This window comes from Protopterus annectens, chromosome 1.part2, assembly GCF_019279795.1.
Source record: "Protopterus annectens isolate FY-2018-M chromosome 1.part2, PAN1.0, whole genome shotgun sequence".
Classification (NCBI taxonomy): domain Eukaryota; kingdom Metazoa; phylum Chordata; order Ceratodontiformes; family Protopteridae; genus Protopterus; species Protopterus annectens.
This window is the reverse complement of record NC_056727.1, coordinates 1,023,176,184-1,023,197,396: the sequence shown is the minus strand read 5'-3', so window position 1 is coordinate 1,023,197,396 and position 21,213 is coordinate 1,023,176,184. Positions and strand designations below refer to the sequence as shown.

Sequence of the window (21,213 nt, the reverse complement as noted above, 5' to 3'; positions counted from 1 at the left end):
AACTCTTATTGCCACTTTGGGGTTTCAAATATTGCCTGTTCATATTTGTATCAATAATCCCAATATCTGGGGGGCAGGGATACACAATCAGTGGTTGTTTTTTTTTTTTTTTTTTTTTTTTTTTTTTTTTTTTTTTTTATTGCAAGGTAGGTTCTTAATTGTGTTTTTTCTTTTGCAGATGTTGTATGTCAGAATTTGAGGCAGAGATGAATTAGTCTGCATTAGCTGTTGGCCAGAAGGAAGTGGGATGCACAGGGGATACATGCAGCAGGACATTTGGACATTGGAACGGAGCACAGTGAGGTCATAGAGGGGGATGCACAGAGTGATCAGTCTGCTGGAGTGGTGCACAATGAGGTTGCAGATGGGTAAGTGCTGAGTGGACATTTGGAGTGACCCACGATGAGGTGGCAAGTGATCACCTTACTAGGTGCTTAAGAGTCTGCATGGTTTGGGAGTAGTGGGGGTACCAGCAAGGATGAGGTATATCAAGGGGGATAAAACAGGCAGGGAAATGTCCACCGGTGGGGGGAGAGTCACAATAATAGAAGGTTGGGTCACATTTGGGTATTGTGGATGGGCTTGAGTTATGCTATGAATTAGCAATGGTTTCCATGTCAGTAGGTAGTAATGGTTTGGGCTTTAGGGCTGTGTGAAGGGTAGACAGCAGTACAAGGTATATGTGGATGTGTGAGAGTCATGAGGATTTGGTTGCTGTGTTTAAATGGACGTATGCCTCAGGCTGATAGTCGGTAGTATTTTATATGTGCATGTTTTAAGAGTAGGAAGGGTTTGAGTGGCATCGCAGGGATGAGAGGTTGGGGATATGTAGGAACTAGGCATTTCAGTGTCCATGATGAAGTTTTAAGGATTAAGCACGGCATGGTGTCAAGTCTCCTAACAGATGTCTAAGTTTTAACAAATGAACAAACTTGGTAAAAAACAAAAACTGCAAACAAATAAAAAATGAAGAAAAAACGCACTGAATCCAACAATAAAGTAAAAGTTAACACTTTCGTTTACTGAAATTAGCAAACTTCTTCAGACAAAGATAAGAAAAAATGAATACATTTATATAAATTTACAAATCATGACATCATTTCCTTATAAAATAAACCAAGCCTCAATTTAAAGTGCCAAACCACCTTCATAGTAAAAAGACAAGTAAATACAACCTATTCAAGAAATACAAATATGTAAATGTGTCAAAGCAATGAATATATCAAGTCACAAATATACACATATATAAAAAATGAAAAATAAAAATAGTATATATCTCTCATTTAAATATTATAAGAAATATATGTGTATATATATATATATATATATATATATATATATATATATATATATGTGTGTGTGTGTGTGTGTGTGTGTGTGTAACCCTATCTAATCAAGACCCTCAATTTCAAAATACGTTTAATAGAAACATTTAATATAATCATTCAAGCCCAGAGGAGCTAAAGCGTTCAGTTTCAGTTGCCATATAAGTTCTTTCTCATCTAACTTCAAACCCATTGGTCCACTCCTAATGTTGTCAAATATTTTTTCAATAACTAGAAACCTAAACTCATGCTTAGGAAAAGCATTAATATGCCTAGCTATTGCATTATTCAAATTAATTTTATCAATTGCATACATATGCTCATAGATTCTATTTTTGTGGGGTCTTTCGGTTTTGCCCACATAAAAGGCAGGACATTTCAGACATGAGCTCAAATAAACAACCTCCCTTGTGCTGCAATTGAATTTATCATTGATGTGATATTTTTTGCCATTTATAACAAAAGAAGTGACAACATTAATATATTTACACCAACGGCAAGCCTCACATTTAAACATGCCACAATGTGGTAAGTGGCATTTTAAGATGCCATTTTCAAGAAGGACTTTCAAATTCCTACCTTTCCTAAATACCACAAAAGGAGAATCACCCACATGGTTTCTAATCGAAATATCATCCAACAGAAAAAAAACAATTCTTAAAAATAATTGATCTCAATAGAGGGGCATCAACGGAAAAAGTGGTAATAAAACTCAATCTAGCTATATCAGCATTAGAGAGAACACACAATTGATTAGAGTCAGATGTTATACTATTGGGGCCTGTTGTTAATTCATTACAATTAACACCCACATAATCCATATGAGTATTCAAATGACTGCCATCTGATTCAATAATACTATAACTGTCATCTACAATCAATAAAGGTTTAAATAAACCACTCAATCTTTTAGAAGAGACCTCATCAATGAGATCATCCACTAATTTAATGGGATATCCACATTTAATAAACATTTCCTTCAATAGGTTGCATTCATCCATAAAATCACATTCCAAAGAAACCATCCTTGCAGCCTGTACTAGTTGGCCTTTAACAACCCCTCTCTTCTGGGGGAAAGGATGGCAACTGGAAAAATGAAGGAATGCATTTGAATAAGTAGATTTTCTAAAATTTTTTGAAATATACTTATTCAAAGAAAAATTTTTAATCAATTCCACGTCAAGAAAGGAAATTCTATCAGTCTTAAATTCCTATGTGAATTCCAGAAAATTGATGAATTTAGTAATATGCTCAACAAATAATTTAGCAGAAGATTTATCACCTCGCCAAAGTATGAAAATGTTGTCCAAATAATGAGTGTACCATCTGGCCCTTTCTTGGAAAACCAAATCCTTAAACAGGAATTGTTTCTCCCAATAGGCCCAATAGGACATCACTGTGTTTAAAACCAACTCTAAGTCAACAGAGGGACCATCAAAACGTTGTTCCAGCAAAAAATCCCTGATCCATTCACAACTGTTGTCCTGAGGAATAATGGTATATAAATCACGAACATCAATTGTGAGGAAATTAAGGTTCTCAGAAAATGGGAGATCATTTATGGCCCCTAAAAATGCCCACGAATCCTTGCAGATCTAGGTTTAATTTCTCAAAGCTTCCTTAAGCTTAACATCCACATATTTAGCACAACCATATGTGATGGATTGTCTCCAATCAATAATAGGACGAAAAGGGGATTTTTCCACATTTTTGTGGATTTTAGGTAAGCCAAACAAGGTAGGGGTAAGTGGGTGAGAAATGGAAAGAAAATTGAATAAATCCACATCAATGCATCCTTCAATAAATAAATCATTAATAAATGATTTGTAAATTTATATAAATGCATTCATTTTTTCTTATCTTTGTCTGAAGAAGTTTGCTAATTTCAGTAAACGGAAGCACTAACTTTTACTTTATTGTTGGATTCAGTGTGTTTTTTTCTTCATTTTTTATTTATTTGTTAGATGTCTAAGGTTTGTTTTGTTATCGGATGTGAAGGTGACACATTGAAAGGAATACTTTAAAGGGGAAAGGCAAGGGTGAGCAGTGGATCAAGGTTGTTGAAATTTGGTAGATGCATTACATTGTCACAAGAATTTGCTTTGATTTGCTAATGTGACAGGAGGGCTGGGGGCAATACTTTTGGGGATTGGCTTGTGGCTTGTCAGTCAAGGTAGGATGATGGGAGGAGGGATGTGGGACTTTGAAGTTGGCTTTGATTTAGCAGGCATCATGGTTTAGCAAGGAAATTGGGGAGAATGGGGTACATTTTCATTTGCTTGATATGACAGGGGTGTGGTTGCTGGTGCTGGTAGACAAGACTCATCAGGTTGGGGTTGGAAGGATTAGATACTTATGGTGGGACCACAGGGCAGGTCTTGCTAACTAACACTTATGGTAGGGTGGGTGTTAGCTTGGTGGAATGGTGTTGCGGGTATCAGGGGTACAAGACTTGGAGGCTGAATTGTTGTTTAAGTTGATTAGTGGCTCAGATGCTGGGAGGGTAGGTGCAACAGTGTGAAGATTTGCTGACATTGCCTATTGTGGCAGGGTGGAGCAGGTAAGTTGGGGCTAGTGCATGGAGGGTCATTTGGCCTACAGTTTGTGCTGTTAGTGCTTTATGGATGTATTGATGTCTTTAACCGGGTGTTTTTTGTTGCCAAATGTTTCTTCCTCATAATGGATAGTGGATATGATGGTGGGATGACTAGGCAATTCATTCAGTAGGAAAGGAGATCTCATTTGGTCATTAATATATGCATTGGGTGGATAAAGACACTGCAGTTAAACATGGATGCATGACAGCGATTTTTTTTTTTTTTTTTTTTTGTGTGGTGGGCCTCTGTTTCACCTGGTTTTGGTTTAGTGCATTTGGCAGGTGGCTACCTGGGAATTAGCCTGGTCAGGTCTTTTGGCAGATGGTTAGGGAGGCTGAAGGGGATTTCCATGTGTTGACAAAGGAGGCATGTGCTGTTTGGTTGGGGGATGTAATTAGGGTGGTTTGGGTTTGGGGGTTGTTGGATGTTAGGAAGGGTGGGTGGGGGGAATGTTGAATATTGGGAGTTTCATGTTAAGATGGCATAGGAGGTGCAGCTGGACTGGCTGGGGATTAGGGTTCATTTTCATTTGTTGATATGGAAGGGGTATGGCTTGTTGGGTTATGCTGCTAAAATGCCACACTGGTCATTTAAATGTTTTTTTGCTTACAAGGGATGGTTGGTGTGATGGCAGGATTATTAATTGAATTTTAGAAAGAGATCTCAGTTAGTTATTATACTCATTGTCCGGTAAAATGGGGATGGGAATTGTCATGATGGGATATATTTGCCTATGCGTGGTTTCAAGTGGTAGTGGGTTTAGTGTGTCGCTTGTCTAGTTAGTTGGTAATGCTTGGGCAGTCATTACGAAGCTTTTGTTTGTAGTTAGCTAAATACCCACTTACCTAATACGCAGTGGTTATGCTAGGTTATGAGGTTATTTTATCAGTGAAGAGGGATCACTGGTTTACTTTCAGCCATTTATGCAACTGGCTCTTGTTGCTATTTGTGACAGGCTTTGGGAGGCAATGACACAGATTCACTTTGGATAAAGTAGATGGGGTATACCGAATGATATTTGGCTTAATATCTTTTAATGGTGGTTATGTTGTTGGAATTTTGGTCGGAGAGAAAGGGAACGGCCTGGACAGGCTGCTGGGTGGAGAATAAGGGCAGGCTTACCCTCTTCTATTCCCTCTCTGTTGTTGGATGTTCAATTCAATGATTTGGGAAGGAAAGTAAGGGGTTGGATGCTGTTGGATAAGTAAAATAAGCAAGCAGAGGTAAGCTGCTTATTTGGTAGGATATGGAATTCAATAAATGGTAACTGAAGTGAGTAGTGGTACGATGCTTCATAAGTAAGTGAGTGGAGGTATGGACGCCGCTTACTGAGTCAGGAAAGCGGGGTCACACTGTCCTAGTTAACATTACATGGATCTTGTGCTCAACTATACCATATGTTGGCTGTAATTAATAAAGACTGGTTAACAAATTATTTATGGAAGTTTAATAAAGGTCGTCAAATGTCATTTGGTGTGATGTGTTTATTGAAGGGGACCGGGACATTCCATTTACGTTTCTCATTTTTTTAATTATACTATAACATACTTCAAACACATACACACATGTTTTGTAATAAATATTTCTTGTTCAGTGAGCAGATTTATCAGCAGATTTATCATCAAAAGAGAGAGACAGACACAGGTTCTATTTTTTACAAGAGTTTATGCAAAACTTGCCATGGCATTGTTTGAACAAGAATGTGCTTACATTTCTCATTTTATTAATTATATTATAAAAATACTTCTTCCACATTAATAAACAATATTTTACATGTAAAGGTGATAGAAACAAGTCTGGCTATTTCATCGAATGCTTGGCTAAGACTAAGTTTCTTTTTTCTTTCACCAAATAGGTTGATGAAAGTTAAATTCATTATTTAGCTCTTACCTTGAAAGGGAGACGGGTGAATAAATAATGCAATTTTTAGAAAGTATATAGCTGCAAAAGAATTTTCATTTGAAGCAAGTCACTGTCCCCTTCCTTTGCTAGCTTTGTTACCTTCTGTGGAATTTGTTGGGATTATTTGTATTCTAGAGGGGAAGTTTTTTGGTATAACATTTGAAAGTGAATGAAGTGTTCTTGCAAAGAGGTATGGTTTAGCATAAGTGAATGTTGCTTACTGGAATATTACATAGCCTTTAGAACAGTATAAAGTTAGAATGTGATAGCCAAAATGAATAATAACAATAAGAAGACATATTCTGAAACACAATCTAATCATTTAGAATTATTATTTTTTAATTAATTTCTTTAAATTATTATTTTTTAGAAGACTAAGAAATTATTGGGGTTTCAGCTGAAAGATTTAATAAAGGCTATCCTAAAGATTTGTTACCACAGAGGGAAGAGCTTCGGGAATATATTCAGTAGGATCTACTTCAAAGCTCCTAGTGCTGTTACTGCTGTTTGTAAGTTTAGTTTAAAGGGCACAAACCCTTACAGCAGTTGTTCTGTATCTAATAAGGTTGTTACTGTTTTATAAGATTAATGCTAAAAAGTCTAAGGTTACAAATAATTATTCTTATATTTTTGGAAGTGTACAGCAGGCAGTAAAGTGTAAAAATAATACCTACTATGTAGGAAAGTCTAAAGACGTTTGACTGAATGCAAAAATGTTTGAGGAATTTTAGGACAAAAGAGTATTTCAACCAAATATCTCAATGGCATTAAACCTGCCAAGTGCGTGCTATAGAATGGGTCTGTATGTAAAAGGACTATCTGCTGGGAACCCCATTCAAGAAAATGAAGAAAATGATCACAGTAGTTTTTAGTAAAGTGTTTATCTGCTTCGATCTACTGTGGTTTAATGGGTTAAGATACGAAGTCTCATCTTCTGTAATGGAACTTGCTGTTGCATAACCTGCCAGATGATACAGATTCCGCATATCCGCTTCAGGCCATTGAGTTAAGATGAGCATACATATTCCTAACTAAAGACCTCTTAGCTTTATCTGGGAAAGAAGAAATATAACCACCACCTGCATGGAAGAGTTTTGCATTGGTTACATGTAACCAGGTGCTTACCCAAAAATGTAGAGTACCCATAATGCCTGGGTACATGATACAGCACTGGATATTGTTTGTACGAGATTCCTCTTTATGATATTGAGTTTAAGCAGAATGAGTCACCATGGTAATTGGTAATGTTGACAAATTGCTATGACTGCCATATTTGAAGTCTATGGACCAACAACCACACATACTGTACAGGTTCAGGATGCATCAGTTCTTTTCAAGTTACATGTGATGAATTCTACTATATAAAGGGAAACTATACTATGCTGATAGAAGTATATGGTCTAGCCTCAGTAAGACTGTGCATAGGTGAAGAGTGGTGCACTGAACCTCATTTGCTGGGAAACAGCAGCTGTCATATGTCAAACAACATTGTTATAAGCCTCCAGGGTGGTAGCTTTAGCCAAGATACAGTGCTAGATATTCTGTTTGCGGGGTATCATAGAAAAGAGAGTAATAGTTTTGTCTTTCTTTGAATATTTATGTGGCAGGCTGGCTCAAATAATGATGATCAGGACCTAATCAGAAGTTACATGGGGTGACACACTCCAAAATGTGCCAACACTCTCACAACTGCATCCCTAGAAATTGCCATTTCTTCCATAGAAACACATTCACATTTACAATTTGTGTCCCTTCAGGGAGTTGTGTTTGTGACTACAGTGAGCTCAGTCCTACAACTAGCTAAAGTAACCTAAATGAATGTGACAGTACCTGAAAGGGCAATATTAATATTAAATAAGTGCTTCACCTGCATTTCCTGAATGTATGTAGTGAAATCAGATGTGAAGAGATGAGCTTTTTTTAACAGATATTGTCTTAACTAATGTCATGAGAGAAAAGTACAGATAAACATTCTTCTATGATAAATCCATCAGGTAAAGTTAGTGTATGCTCATTATGAGCCAAAACAACATTCTTGGTGCTGACCTTTTGTCATAGTCACTGCATTATCATTTACTACCCTCTAGTACCTTATTTATTATTACATGTATAAAATATGTAATCATGTGCACAAAGTTATAGATTAATGACGGAGTTATAGTGCTCCTGTTCATGTTTTGGCAACACCATAGAGCTGCTTTCTGTAACCAAGTCTGAATTCCGTAAATATAAACCTTAGCACTGAGCTTACCTGACTTATTCATGTGTCTTAGTGCTCTAAACATTAGTGTAGCTGGACGAGAAAAAGCTGGACTGGGGAAATGAAGCCACGGCCAGTCTGACAACAAGTCTGTCCTTCTGATAAGACGTTAAATCAAAGCTCCATCTAGTTCCAATATTAGTGGGAGAGATACGGAGGTCTTGAGTTTAGCTGCATGGCTGAAGAAAACGGTACGATCGAATGCACTGTGAGATTCAGTGACATATATGAGGGGTTAATGAGTATGTGATCGAATGCACTGTGAGATTCAGTGACATATAGGAGGGGTTAATGAGTATGTGATCGAATGCACTGTGAGATTCAGTGACATATAGGAGGGGTTAATGAGTATGTGATCTAATGCACTGTGATATTCAGAGACATATAGGAGGAGATAATGAGTAGAGAGCAGAACTTTGTTTGGTAATCGTTGCTGAATGAGCGTTTAAAAAGAGGACAGTTAATGGGTTTGTAATTGAGATTAATAATTATAGCAAGTTCGTAGTGGTGTAGTTCAATCCAGCTTAGTTGTTTGAGTGTTGCAGCACTCATCCTTTGCTTTATAGAATTATATGTCGTAAGTTGCACCAGTGTTTCATATGTTTTCTGAGCTTTACACTGGGTGATTTGATGGAGATGTGTCCATACGTCTATGCTAATGCAGCTGTATCTAATGGCTTATTTCAGCTCTGGGTCCACTTCAGACAGGATAACATGAGTGCAATTTAAGATATTTACTAAGATGGGTACTGCAGAATAGTGTGATAGGCTATGCTCCTGTAATATTTGGTGCTAGTGTATATATACTTAACAGTAGCTGCATATCCACTGCACACATTATAGCTGTGCAGGGAAAGGTAAACAAGTGAAAATACTTGGCAAGGAGACTGCAAAGATCTAAATAATACAGTATACAGAACTCTGCACCACTACTACAGGTTTGCAGTGTGCTTATACCAATGTTATATGCACCACACAACATAAGTGAATAGTTTGAAGTGAGATTCGATTCTGAAGCTTGCCTTGTCATTATATGAGCTGTGTTTCTTACTTGTTCTGCTGAATTCATGACACCTTGTGGCACTCTCTGGTCCTGTGCCTTCATTCATTATTACCAAGAAACAAGATGAGAACTGTGCCTCATTTGTGAAATGCAAATAATGGTGGGGCTAAGATTTCCGCACATTAGTCAGGTAGAAAAATAAATGGATCTACTGAGCTGTGGATGCTAGTAAACAGCATGAATGGCAAATTATTATCCACAAAGTGTTCTGTGCAATGTTATTAACATATATAAATAAGAACTTTTTTATTAACATTTTATTTTGATTTAAATCAAATATAATTATTTTTAAGTAAAAATCAGAAGTTTCAGTAGCCTACTGCAAAAAAGAGCAGTAGTGGTGGAAATATAAATTGCTGGTAATCTTCAAAATACAAATGATTAATGTTTGTTTACTTGTTTTGAAAAGAGAGTGGTTAGAAGTGGAGAATATCCAAGATTGTCACCCAAGAAGCAATCATTTTCAGAGACGTTAAGCACCGGTTACTAAGTTTGAGCGGCCTCTTGTTACGTGTCAGAGAATTCACTTAACATTAACAATGTCACTGTCATCTAGACAGATTGCAGTGGTTGACCTAGTAATGACACTGTTATATCCTAACAAGGTAATCCACAATACAGAAAGTACTTTAATAAAGAAAACTGAATTGAAAGGGAACTGAACTAAATTCAACTATTGTGAGGAAATACTATTGATGACGAGTAATGTATGCCCTACAAACAAGACATTTATTGAGCAAATAACTCACCTGTCCATTTCTGGTGACTAATGCACATAGGAAAGACAAGCTAAAATGGAAATTGCACAGCACTGTGCATTAGATAACTCATACACTTCCACAACCATGTCTAATGTTCTCTGACTGATCTAAGAAGTGAATCCAAGGGAAGTTCATCTTACTGTTATTATCATCATGTGACTAATCTTGATATAAAACGGATGTTTTAGCTTCTTTTTCTGCACAAAGTATACTTTATTTGATTTTATCGTGTAGAGTAACATATTTTAGCAAACTCCTTTCTCCTATTTCCTCATAGCCCGTTGCTGTGAGTAAATCATATCACTCCCAATGACTCCAAAGCTCATCAGTATAAGTTTGCATTTGTTTTTTTTTTCTTCGCTTTGCTGAAACTTGGAGCTTGCAGCTTATTCTAAATCCTAGAGGGACTAGATAGTGACACCTCATATATGGAAAAATAATGACATGAATGAAAGAGTGTGGTAATGTTCTAAAACCAACTAGAGAATGGGCAAACTGTATATTAAACTCTGACTGGATAACAAATGGCGTCCATCAGGATGTTAATGTACAGGTAATGCCTGGTGAAAAATGAGTTCACCACTTCACAGCAACATGTCAAGCTGCCATGAAGCTAGGGCATTTGAAAATCAAATGACTGCCATTTTTTACACTTGCTAAATGGCGCTTTGCTGTTTAGCAAATATAAAATTAAAATAAAGTAAATAAAATAAAGTGTGTGTGTGTGTGTGTGTGTGTGTGTGTGTGTGTGTGTGTGTGTGTGTGTGTGTGTGTGTGCTTGTGCATGCTTGTGCTCGCGCATCAGAATGTGGTTGCATGTGTGTTTGTGTGTGAGAGGTACTTGTCACAGCACTGACTGCAGTAGGCAGTCTGTTCATCACTGATTCTTTAAGCAATAGCAGTTATGAAATTCTTAATATCCAGCAGTGAAGTAAACAAATACATAAATAAAAAAAAATGTTAACATCAAGAAGCAGCAAAACTGTATGGGGGTATGTGGGGGTGGGGGGGTAAGAATGAAGCAGCTATATCAGGGACACTAAAGGAGTGTCTGTGAGGCAATGCAAAGTCTGTTTTTTTTTTCATTCCTTCATTTGCTCACACAGCTACATCTCAGGCTGATAACTGCTTTGTATGTGTGTGTGTGTGTGTGTGTGTGTGTGTGTGTGTGTGTGTGTGTGTGTGTGTGTGTGTGTGTGTGTGTAAAACAAATACTTATATAGCTTATATTTAGATGTAAAATACTTCCATCAAAAATATTACATACACTACTGTTAGGCTGAGGAACTGTTTTGCATTAAACATAATATAATATATATATTTATATGTGCATGTATCTATGTAAATACAATAAAAACAATACAAAATTGTTAAACAGATAGCCCATTCTGTAAGTGGAATAATGCATTACAGGGTATGAATTAGTGCGTAATTAATACCCTCCCCACAGTGTAGAGGCCCCTTGACTGTGGTGTCGGGCCTCAGAACACCCCTGGATGTGTGCTGTCTACCTAGTAACACACACAGTGTTGGGCATTATTTCGTGCTTAATAATGAATGCTAGCAAATTTAAGACATGTATATTACTGATAATTTAAGTTCAGTATTAAAAAATAAGCAAAGTGTGTAATGCATATTGGAATCATGTGTAAATTTATTTTTCCCACAGATTAACAGGATTCCAGCTTCCACCACCAATTGTGAGTACAGGGAGAATTCTCACATTATGGCTCACCACAGATTACGCGGTTAGTGCCCAAGGATTTAAGGCAATTTATGAAAGTAAGTAAAACACGTGGCACTGTTTCTGTTCTTGGAAATGTTTATTCATATTCAAGAAACAAAATGATCATGCTTTTATAACGTAGACAATTATGTACTCAAGCTGTAGATTAGAATGGAATATTTCTGGTGGCAGAGGTCAAAAAATATTATTTCTGCAAAGGAAAACAATAATCAAAGTAGTTACATATTTATCAGTATGTGTGCTTTACATTCCAGTTCAACAGATTTGATGCTAAAGTTCTGTTACTATGCTTATTCTGTGCTTTTGCTCTGCATTTTACATATCATATCTTTAAATGTTATCAATGGGCTATGGTCATTATGTCAAGACTGAACCTCTTTTTCAGTGCTGCTGATTTCAAAACTGAGGAGACTGAAAACAGAATGATTTAGTGTGCCCATATGCTTTATAATGGCGATGCTTAAGAGTTAAATGATTTGCAGTGAGGTATCCACTATTTTTGTCTGACAGTTTGCAGTAATTTAAAATATAGTAGGCATAATATTATTGCCTGTGTTATTGACAGTTCAGTGCTAATTTAGTCACAGGTGCTGGTCCTATGTCTGAGGATGTGCAACTCAGAAAAGAGGTAAAAGTGAGTTTCTTTTTATGAAATATTTTCCCTTTTGTCCCAGCTTATGGAAGCTTATAGGTAGCATGCATATGTGATTGGGGGGGGGGGGACAGAACCCCATAGTTGAGGTACGGAGGAGATACATTCCCCCCAAAAAAATGTTTTCCAGTGTTTTGTGATTTATCATTGTGTGATTTGATAAGGTGTTTTGTTTAATGGTTATGATGTTATTTTTCAGTGTTTTCATGCAGTTTAGTCACTTGTGCATGACTGAAAGCTGAAATTCATGTTATGACCTGAATAAGTATTTAAAGCTTGCATTTTAATTAGATTTTTAACAGTTTAATGAAATCTTAATACACTGCAAAAAGATGAATGCAGTTACATTTTTTTATGGTACAACAATACATGTCACTCTAGTGCATGTGACAGCATGATTTTTCGTAAGAAGATAGCTGCTAAACTATGCATTAACAGGGTAACCAATCGAAAACTTGGGAGCCATATGAGTGAGTCCCGAAACAAGTAGATAGAATGAACGAAACAACAGATTTACACATGCTAAGGCTGAGATCCCCATTTCTTGGGATATTCCTTTTTCTCTGAGGTATGGTGATTTCAGAGTTGGTATATATACGTTTGGGTGAGGGGGTGCAGGGGGATTGCACCCCTGAAGAAAAAGAAGATTAAAAAAGAAAAGTGATACTTGAGATTCTCTCTCTTCTCTGGAATTTTCTGTCTGTTTTATTTTGTCTTGTTGACACTTAGCATTTTGTGCTGACATATTAATTGAGAGACAGTAACAGGCAAACCTTTCAACTGCACAGCATTATGAGGAACACTTCTCATTCTGAGTCATGGTAATTCTGTGCTCTATTCTGTTCCACTCCCAGTTTGTCCCACATTTGTTGTTAAGACTTTTTTAAACAGATATCCACAGTTAATAATGCTGAACAATACTGGATTATATTAATTCATCAAAAAAACTGAAGTATGAAGATGCAGTCAATACTCAAGCTAAGAGCTTCCTAATTGAAGTTGTTAGTAATTATTCCACATTTTGCCCATCTGCTCCACATTGTGACAGTTAGTGCTCAACATTGTGAAAATGGAAGGTTGTGAGCTATGGTAACAGGGATTGGAAAATAGTGATTATTCTTTCTGGCTTTTAATTAGAATATTGTAGTGAACAGGTCATATGCTCATTTTAAATATGCAAAAATAATGCATGTAAGGTTGTCTTTATACATATTTTGATAAATAAAGTTTGTCACTGTGAACAGTGTAAATAGTATTTTAACATTGGTGGAAACCATATTGTTTATTGTTTGAGATGCAAACTTGTATAAATATTGCTATTTATATTATTTTGTTATGCTATAAAAATGCTCAAGAGCTATAAGGTTTATACTTTGGAAAGGGAATCGTTAATTACTATTTCATGTAGTCTAGGATAACTTTTTTATTTAAGTAAATACTGCAATTATGGGTAAGGCAAATAAGAGAATGATAGGCTGCTTTTCTTAGTAATTTAAGATATAGAAAGTTGTCTGAATATGAATTAAAATAGAGATCTGAGAGTTGTTTTCTTACAGAGCTAACAGTTATGTGATTGAACAGAAATAGGATGATAATTTCATACATGTGTTCTGGATTCTGAGCATGGAATTGAGTGAATGTGGATGCAATGGAAGTATACAAAAACTTAGGTACATAAGTTCATTGGTATATACTAGAATAATGACCACTAAAACTAACAAAGAACACCAATTGTATCGAACAACTTTGTGTGCCTTAGAGGTTATTTTAAGGAGTTTATGTAAGGTAGGACAAAATTTACAGGTCGCCTCTGTGCATTAGAGACATAAGTGCTAGATCTAGGGTATATATTCGAATATACTGACTGAATCACATACGTCCCTGTTGGGAAAAGGTCTGAAATTTATTCCCAGCACCTGTGAAGACCTAGTAAGTGCTTTAACTGACAAAGTTGTTTGTGAGGACTTTGAACCTCAAGTTATTGTTTAAGAATGCTTCCCAAACAAATTTTTAGATTTGTTAGAAACAGTACTTTTGTACGTATCAGTAATTCTATATTTCGAACTTGCCAACAACTGTTCCAGGTTTCTCTGGAATAAGATTAGGGAAGAGCTCTGCTTCACATGAATGTTCTAGAGAAGGGGAGTTCTCTGAGACACATACCTGTCTCTCCAACATGCCCTATTTATGTGTCAAGCAACATTTAAATGCATAGATCGAGTAACTGTCATGCATTTGTGTATATGCAAAAGGTGGATTAAAAAGGGATTCAAGGATACCTTGTTTGCTCAGCATAGATTGCATCTTAACAGTCTGCAGGAGAAAGAGTAGAAAGATAGGGCTTTGAGGTGATCTGCATAGGACAGGCTGTTTATACTCTGTATTCTTTTTGTGAGGAACCAGTGTGGACATTCCAGTTGATGCATGTTCCTAGTCAGGTACATACTGAAGGGGTGCTGTACTCAATGGGACTGATGTGGGATAAATACAGTGGAACAGTGACTTCTTCTGACCTAGATGCCATGCCCTTACTTATAAGTTGAACAACATAGAATGCTTTCTTTACTACTGTAGACACGTGTTGGTTAAAACCCAAGTTAGTATCCACCTACATATCCAATCTCTGACTACTGGTTGTACTTTTAGGGGTGCATTATCAATGAGGTAATTTTCTAGGTTGACTGATTACCCCAAGGGTACTATTATGTATATCTTGGCAATGAGTTTTAAGCCTTTGCTTTGGCACCAGTCATTTGTTTGTGTCCTTCCTGTAGGATGTTAGTGTCATGGAGGAATTCTGTGCCTGCTTTTAGTTTGCAGTCATCTGCAAACTTAGCCAGATGCCCTTGGCATTGGAATTGACTTCTGAAAAGTAAATGCCAAAAAAGGAGTGGAACCAGCACAGAGCTGGTGCTACTGCACTAGTGACCATCCTCTATTGGAGTTGGTCTTGTCTATCCTAACTTCCTGGGTCCTATCTTACTGACAGCCAGCAGAAAACCACAAATTATATAGGTTCATAAGTTCATAGGTTAGTACTAGGCTATCAGCCCTAGGGCCTGTACAAGCCTAGCCATAACAATTCCCTGGCTATTTCTTCCCAGAATATTTACTTCCCTGGTCCCTCTGTCTAGCAGGGCGACTGACGTGATCCCTGGGGAGAATTTCCTATCTCCCATCCAATCGTCAAGGTCCCTTTTGAAGAGGGTCAAAGAGGCACTCAGCTTGACATGTATGGGCAGTCTGTTCCAGAGTATGGGGAGTCTCTGGGTCAGGAGCCTATCCCTCCAGCATGTTTTGTTAATTGTGATGACAAGGTTTAGATCCCTGGAGCATGTGGCTCTGAAGGATTGGGATTTCTTCAAGTGTAGCGTGTCCAACAGCACTGGGTTTGACATGGCTTTGTATGTTAAGCAGAGATCACCTCTGAGTAGGCGATATGCGACAGATTATAGCTGGAGTTATTTTAGATGGTCAGCATAGGGCATGTGCTTTAGGCCTGTGATTCTTTTAGTGAGGTATTTCTGTGGCCTTTCCAGTTGTTGCAGATGTCTTGTGAGGTACATACCAAATGGGGCGTTGTACTCTATAATGGGTCTAATGAGGGATGAGTAAAGTGGGACAATGACCTCCTTTTTTCTGGATGAAAAGCCCTTAGTGATGAGGTGTGCCACATAGAAGGATTTCCTGACTATTGTGGCTATGTGATTATCGAAAGTGAGACCACTGTCCACCTGTGTCCCTAAGTCCATTATCACACTTTTGGTGTTTAGTCTACTGCCACTTATGTGGTAATTCATGGGTACATGCTTTTTCCTAAAGGGGATAACTATACATTTCTTGGCATTGAGCTTGAGCCTATGGCTCTGGCACCAAATATCTGTTTCTGTAAAGCCCATTTGTAGAATATCCACATCATTTGGGGATTCAATAATGGCTCCCAGTTTGCAGTCATCTGCGAACTTTGTTAGCCAGTGTCCCTTAGTGCTGGCCTATACTTCAGAGAAGGAGATGCCAAACAAGAGCGGTCACAGGACTGAACCTTGAGGTACTCCACTTGTCACTTGTCTGGAGCTGGATTTTGAGTCAGCTACTTTTACAGTGTGGGTTCTGTCAGTAAGCCAGTTGGCAACCCATCGAGTGATGTAGGGATCAATGTCCAGCGTAGTATGTTTATCTGTGATTCCAGAGTGGGGGATGGTGTCGAAGGCCTTGTTGAGGACCAGATAGGCTATGTAGACTGCCTTACCCTCATCCACGTCTATGGAGACTGATTCAAAGATGTCGATCAGGTTGAGGAGACAAAAACATCCCTTTACGAAACCAAACTGGGTGGGGTCCAGTGTTTGAAGGTTGCCAAAGTCATTGTTTATAAGTTCTATGATAATGCGTTCCATGGCTTTGCAAATCAGGCTCATCAGACTGATCGGACGATAGTTCCTGAGGTCCAAGGTGGATTCTCCCTTGTGGAATGGGATAAATGTAGCTGTGTGCCACTCAGTGGGCATGAAGCTTGAGGTGAGGCTATGATTAAACATGACACTTAGGTGAGGTGTCAGTTCATTTTGTAGTTCATGTAGTACACAGCCCAGGATGTCGTTTGGTCCCATGGATGCTGTGTTCTTAGCTTTGCAGAGTGCATTTTTTACCTGTGTGGCCGTGAGTACTGGAATTTGGCAATTTTTTGGTATTGAGATGGGCCCTATAGGGGGTGAGAGGGGGGTGAAGTTGGCACTGAATCAATCTGCTGGCAATATCCTTGGGATCAATATATTTCATGCCATTCTGTTGTAGCTCAGAGCAGATCTGAGTATTGTGATTTAGATTCTTGACATAACTATAGAATGCCTTGTGGTTGTCCTTGGAATCTTTGGCAATTTTATTTTCGTAACTAGCTTTGGAGGACTTTAGGAGGGATCTCAGCTTCTTACTGAGGCTGGTAAGGGAGTTTTTTGCATCCTGGGATTTTCCTCTTTTCTGCAACAGTTTCTTCCTTCTGTTGTATAGTTTGTTTATGGCAGGGGACCACCAGATTGGGTTCCTTTTTTTGGAGGAGACCATCTTGGTTCTGTTTGGAATGGCATGATTCATGCACGAATGGATGTGCTCGTACAGTGCCTTAGTGTAGGATTCAGCTGTCGAACTTCCAGTTCCTGTCTGTATGGGTGTCATGAAGTTTGTCACTTCTGACTTGAGTAGCATGAAGTTGGCTTTAGAGAAGTTTTTTATGGAGGTTTCCCTACTTGGGGGTGGGGATGGGATGTTGACGTCAAGGGTGATTAGCTTATGGTCAGACCTGACCAACGAGTGGGTGACCACTTGTGTGGAGCATCGATCTCCCATGTTGGTAATGACCAGTTCTAGGATATTTGAAACCCTTGTGGGACAATTGATTAGTTGGTCCAGGGTATTGGAATTTATGAATCCTAAGAACCGTTGGGCAAAGGTGTTGGTACCCGAATAGTTTTCCCAATTAATGGCAGGGTAATTGAAATCACCCAGTATTAGGGTGTTTGGTTGTATCATAATATTATCTAGTATGTTTAAAAAGGTGTAGTGAGAATCTTGGGGCATGGTGGGGGATCTGTAGCAAGCTACAATTTGGATTGCAGTCTAACCTAGTGTTAGTTGCACCTGTAGAATTTCAGATGCAGTGTGTTGGGCAACTAGTCTGGAGGTGTGAATATGGACATTCCTCCACCTTTAGTGCTTTGGTCCTGGTTTGGTGTCTGAAAAGTGTGGTAAGAGTTGTAGCCTGGTATTGCAGAGGTGCTCTCTGGAGCCTTGAACCAGGTCTCAGTTACTCCACAGATATCGATGTTCTCCATTTTTAGTACCAAAGTTAGGGAAGAATATTCATTAGCAAATCTAAATCTAAACCACGTCTAGTCTTCTCAGAGAGATCATTATATAACATTAAGCCTCATTGATTAATTCCTTTACTGAATACATCACTGTGCTTATTACTATCATAAAGACCACATGAAGGAGCTTGAAAAGGAATAATTCCTTACTAGAAGAATGATAAGGTTAAAAATCTCGAACAACTCAAAAATGATTCAGGAGTTCTCATTTTATTCTGTTTTTCATGGGTTACTCAGACGTTACTTCTGCCTAGTATATAATGCAATTTCAAATCAAGTTCTGTTTGAAATTATTTGTCTGGCCTATTTCCTATGTCAACCAATTCTACTCAGGGGAACTTAATACTAAAAGTAAATATCAGTAACACATTACACAATGCCCTCCAACATTAGAGAATAAGCTTACACGTAACTTTCAGAAATTGCACAAGTTGCACAAGTATACACACACACACACACACACACACACACACACACACACACACACACACGCACACACACACACACATGCACACACACACACGCACACGCAAGCACATAAATCTCTTATATATATATATATATATATATATATATATATATATATATATATATATATATATATATATATATGGGATCCATATGGATCACCGAACGGCGACATAACTGAAACAGATTCGGCCAGGCATACCTGCGCGAAAGTGCTTTTCACCGAAAGGCACTTTCGCGGCGTAAGTATGCCTTTTGTGGAGATTGCACTACAGTGGAGATAAGGGATAATTCCCCTTTCCCCACTGTAGTGCGATCTCAGAGTGAGAATATTTAAGTAAGAGGGGTGTGGGGGGCAGAGTGTAAAAGTAATTTTTTTTTTAAACACACTTTAACGAATGCGCTTTTTCGTTGAAAGCGCTTTCGTTAAAGTGTGCTCGGTGATTGTGGATTCGGACTATTGAACTTTCATTCAATAGTCCTATATCTATATATATATATATATATATATATATATATATATATATATATATATATATATATATTTGTAGAGAGAAAGAGAGAGAGAGAGATATTATTTTTGTTAACATGGATTTACAATATTTAAGTTTTTTAAAGGTCAATAGGTTGTAAGCTTGACAGATATCATAAGCTAGCATTATTTGTCGATGGTTTGCTCATTTTCTTTACAGTTATTGAGGCCTTTGTACATACTATTTAGACAATTGTTAGCACAACTTGAGAAGTTTTCTTGGTATACAGTTAATTCCAGCAAAGTAAAACATCTTCTAATGAATTAATCTCCTTCATTATGTTTATTTGCTTTGCTTGCTTTTACTTCACTCTTACATAAATTAAGATTACGGTATCCCAAAGAAAGACATATTAATAATTTATTTATATATTTTTTATGAAACACACTAAGGAAGGTCCATTTTCATAGGAAAGCCAAGTGGGAAAACTCTCCAGAAACACTGGTAACAATGCAGTTACAGAAAAAAACAAACAAAGGTAATGAATGGTGACAGTCATCATTAGAAAGAAAACATTATATAGTCTTATTTATTCATGTATTGATTTATTTGTTTACTTGTGGATTGATTGATTGATTGCTATTTCATGACTGAGTAGGTGGGCTGGTCTAGTGACCCTTTTAGCCATGGCCCAGGCTCCAAGGAGCAAGAAGACGAAGTATAAGAATTCAATTATAACTTTATAGGAGTTTTATGTATTTATTGCAGTAGTTAGTTGTTAGTCAAATGAACATATTTAAGTGTGCAGCTAAATAAGATAGTATGGCTTTTTTATCAAAAGGATGGTGCTATCTACGGATAGAAAAACAGCAGCTATAGGCTATGGACCAGATATTTCCATATTTATTCATAAATAGTTGATATGTCAAGTTGTCAAGTAAATTGATCATAGCAAAATGCATATTCCAATCATACACAAATTATGCATCTCAGGAGTGGGCTGCATGGAAGCCATATTGAAAAGAACATAAGTGATGTGATTGTGGTCACTTATCAGGAGAAAACATAAGTAATATTCTCTCCCTTCAAATACACAAAACAAACACCCACTCAAGTTCTTTAAGCAAAGCTTAAGAACTATTTATATTATTTTAAACAAGAACCATTCACATTGCTGTTATATTTAAACTATTATGCATCATGCAGATAACTTGTCTAGAACCTGCCAAATCTGAATATGAAAATTGGATCAAGTCCCTACTACATTTCGTTTTCCAGCCTCTAATGTCAAGGCTGTGAATGACACATCACTGTAGAATCGGCCTTCAAGGAGGCAGAGTATTTCCTGACATAAGATTATCTGCTATAGTGTGAGTGGAAGCCATTTTGTCTTTCTTATATATTCTTTATGGCTACACAACATTGGCTCTAGTTAGGTGTCAACCTATTGTTAAAAGTATTGGTTATTGACAGTATCCCTTTCGAATCCAGTGCACATGTGGAGTAGTAATGTATCCACCTCAAATGTGGCAAAACTCAGGACGTGGCTTCATCTAGTATAATTGATTGCATTTCCTCTGTTATCCAGTATAGATGCATGCATGCATGCATTTATGTGTGAATTGTGTGTGTGTGTGTGTGTGTGTGTGTGTGTGTGTGTGTGTGTGTTAATTCAAACTAAAAGTTAATGAATATGCACAGAATACCAAGTCCTGTATGACAGAAAGAGTTAATTATTTTATCGGATAAAAGATCATTTGATCTCCTTACTAAAATAGTTTTATTTAAAATTGTGGCATAGAGTATCCACAATGTATCATAAATATCCACTTAAATTTTGATTTTTTTTCTTATTAAAGATACTTGAAATATGTTTCATGATTGTCCTGAATGCCTTTCATTTTTTGCAGTTAATCATATTTTTTTGCTCAGTGCTTCTGTGCTAAGTGCAGCATGTAATGAAATATACAAATCACGATGATTATTAGTATCAGTGGTCAGAACAGGTGTTAACTGGAAAATGGAATAAAAACTCCATTTTGTTTTGTGAATATGCAAGCCCTCTACAAGATTAAGACAATAGTGATATACCAGTCACATA

General features: G+C 37.3%; 1 protein-coding gene across 1 annotated transcript in view; it reads left to right on the top strand.

The window, feature by feature from the left end:
- LOC122792226 (CUB and sushi domain-containing protein 2-like) overlaps positions 1–21,213 on the top strand; it is a 1,050,635-nt gene that overhangs the window by 584,242 nt on the left and 445,180 nt on the right. The window contains exon 3 of the mRNA XM_044059970.1: positions 11,578–11,690. Within this exon, the coding sequence (XP_043915905.1) occupies positions 11,578–11,690 (113 nt within the window). The remainder of the gene's footprint in view (positions 1–11,577; positions 11,691–21,213) is intronic.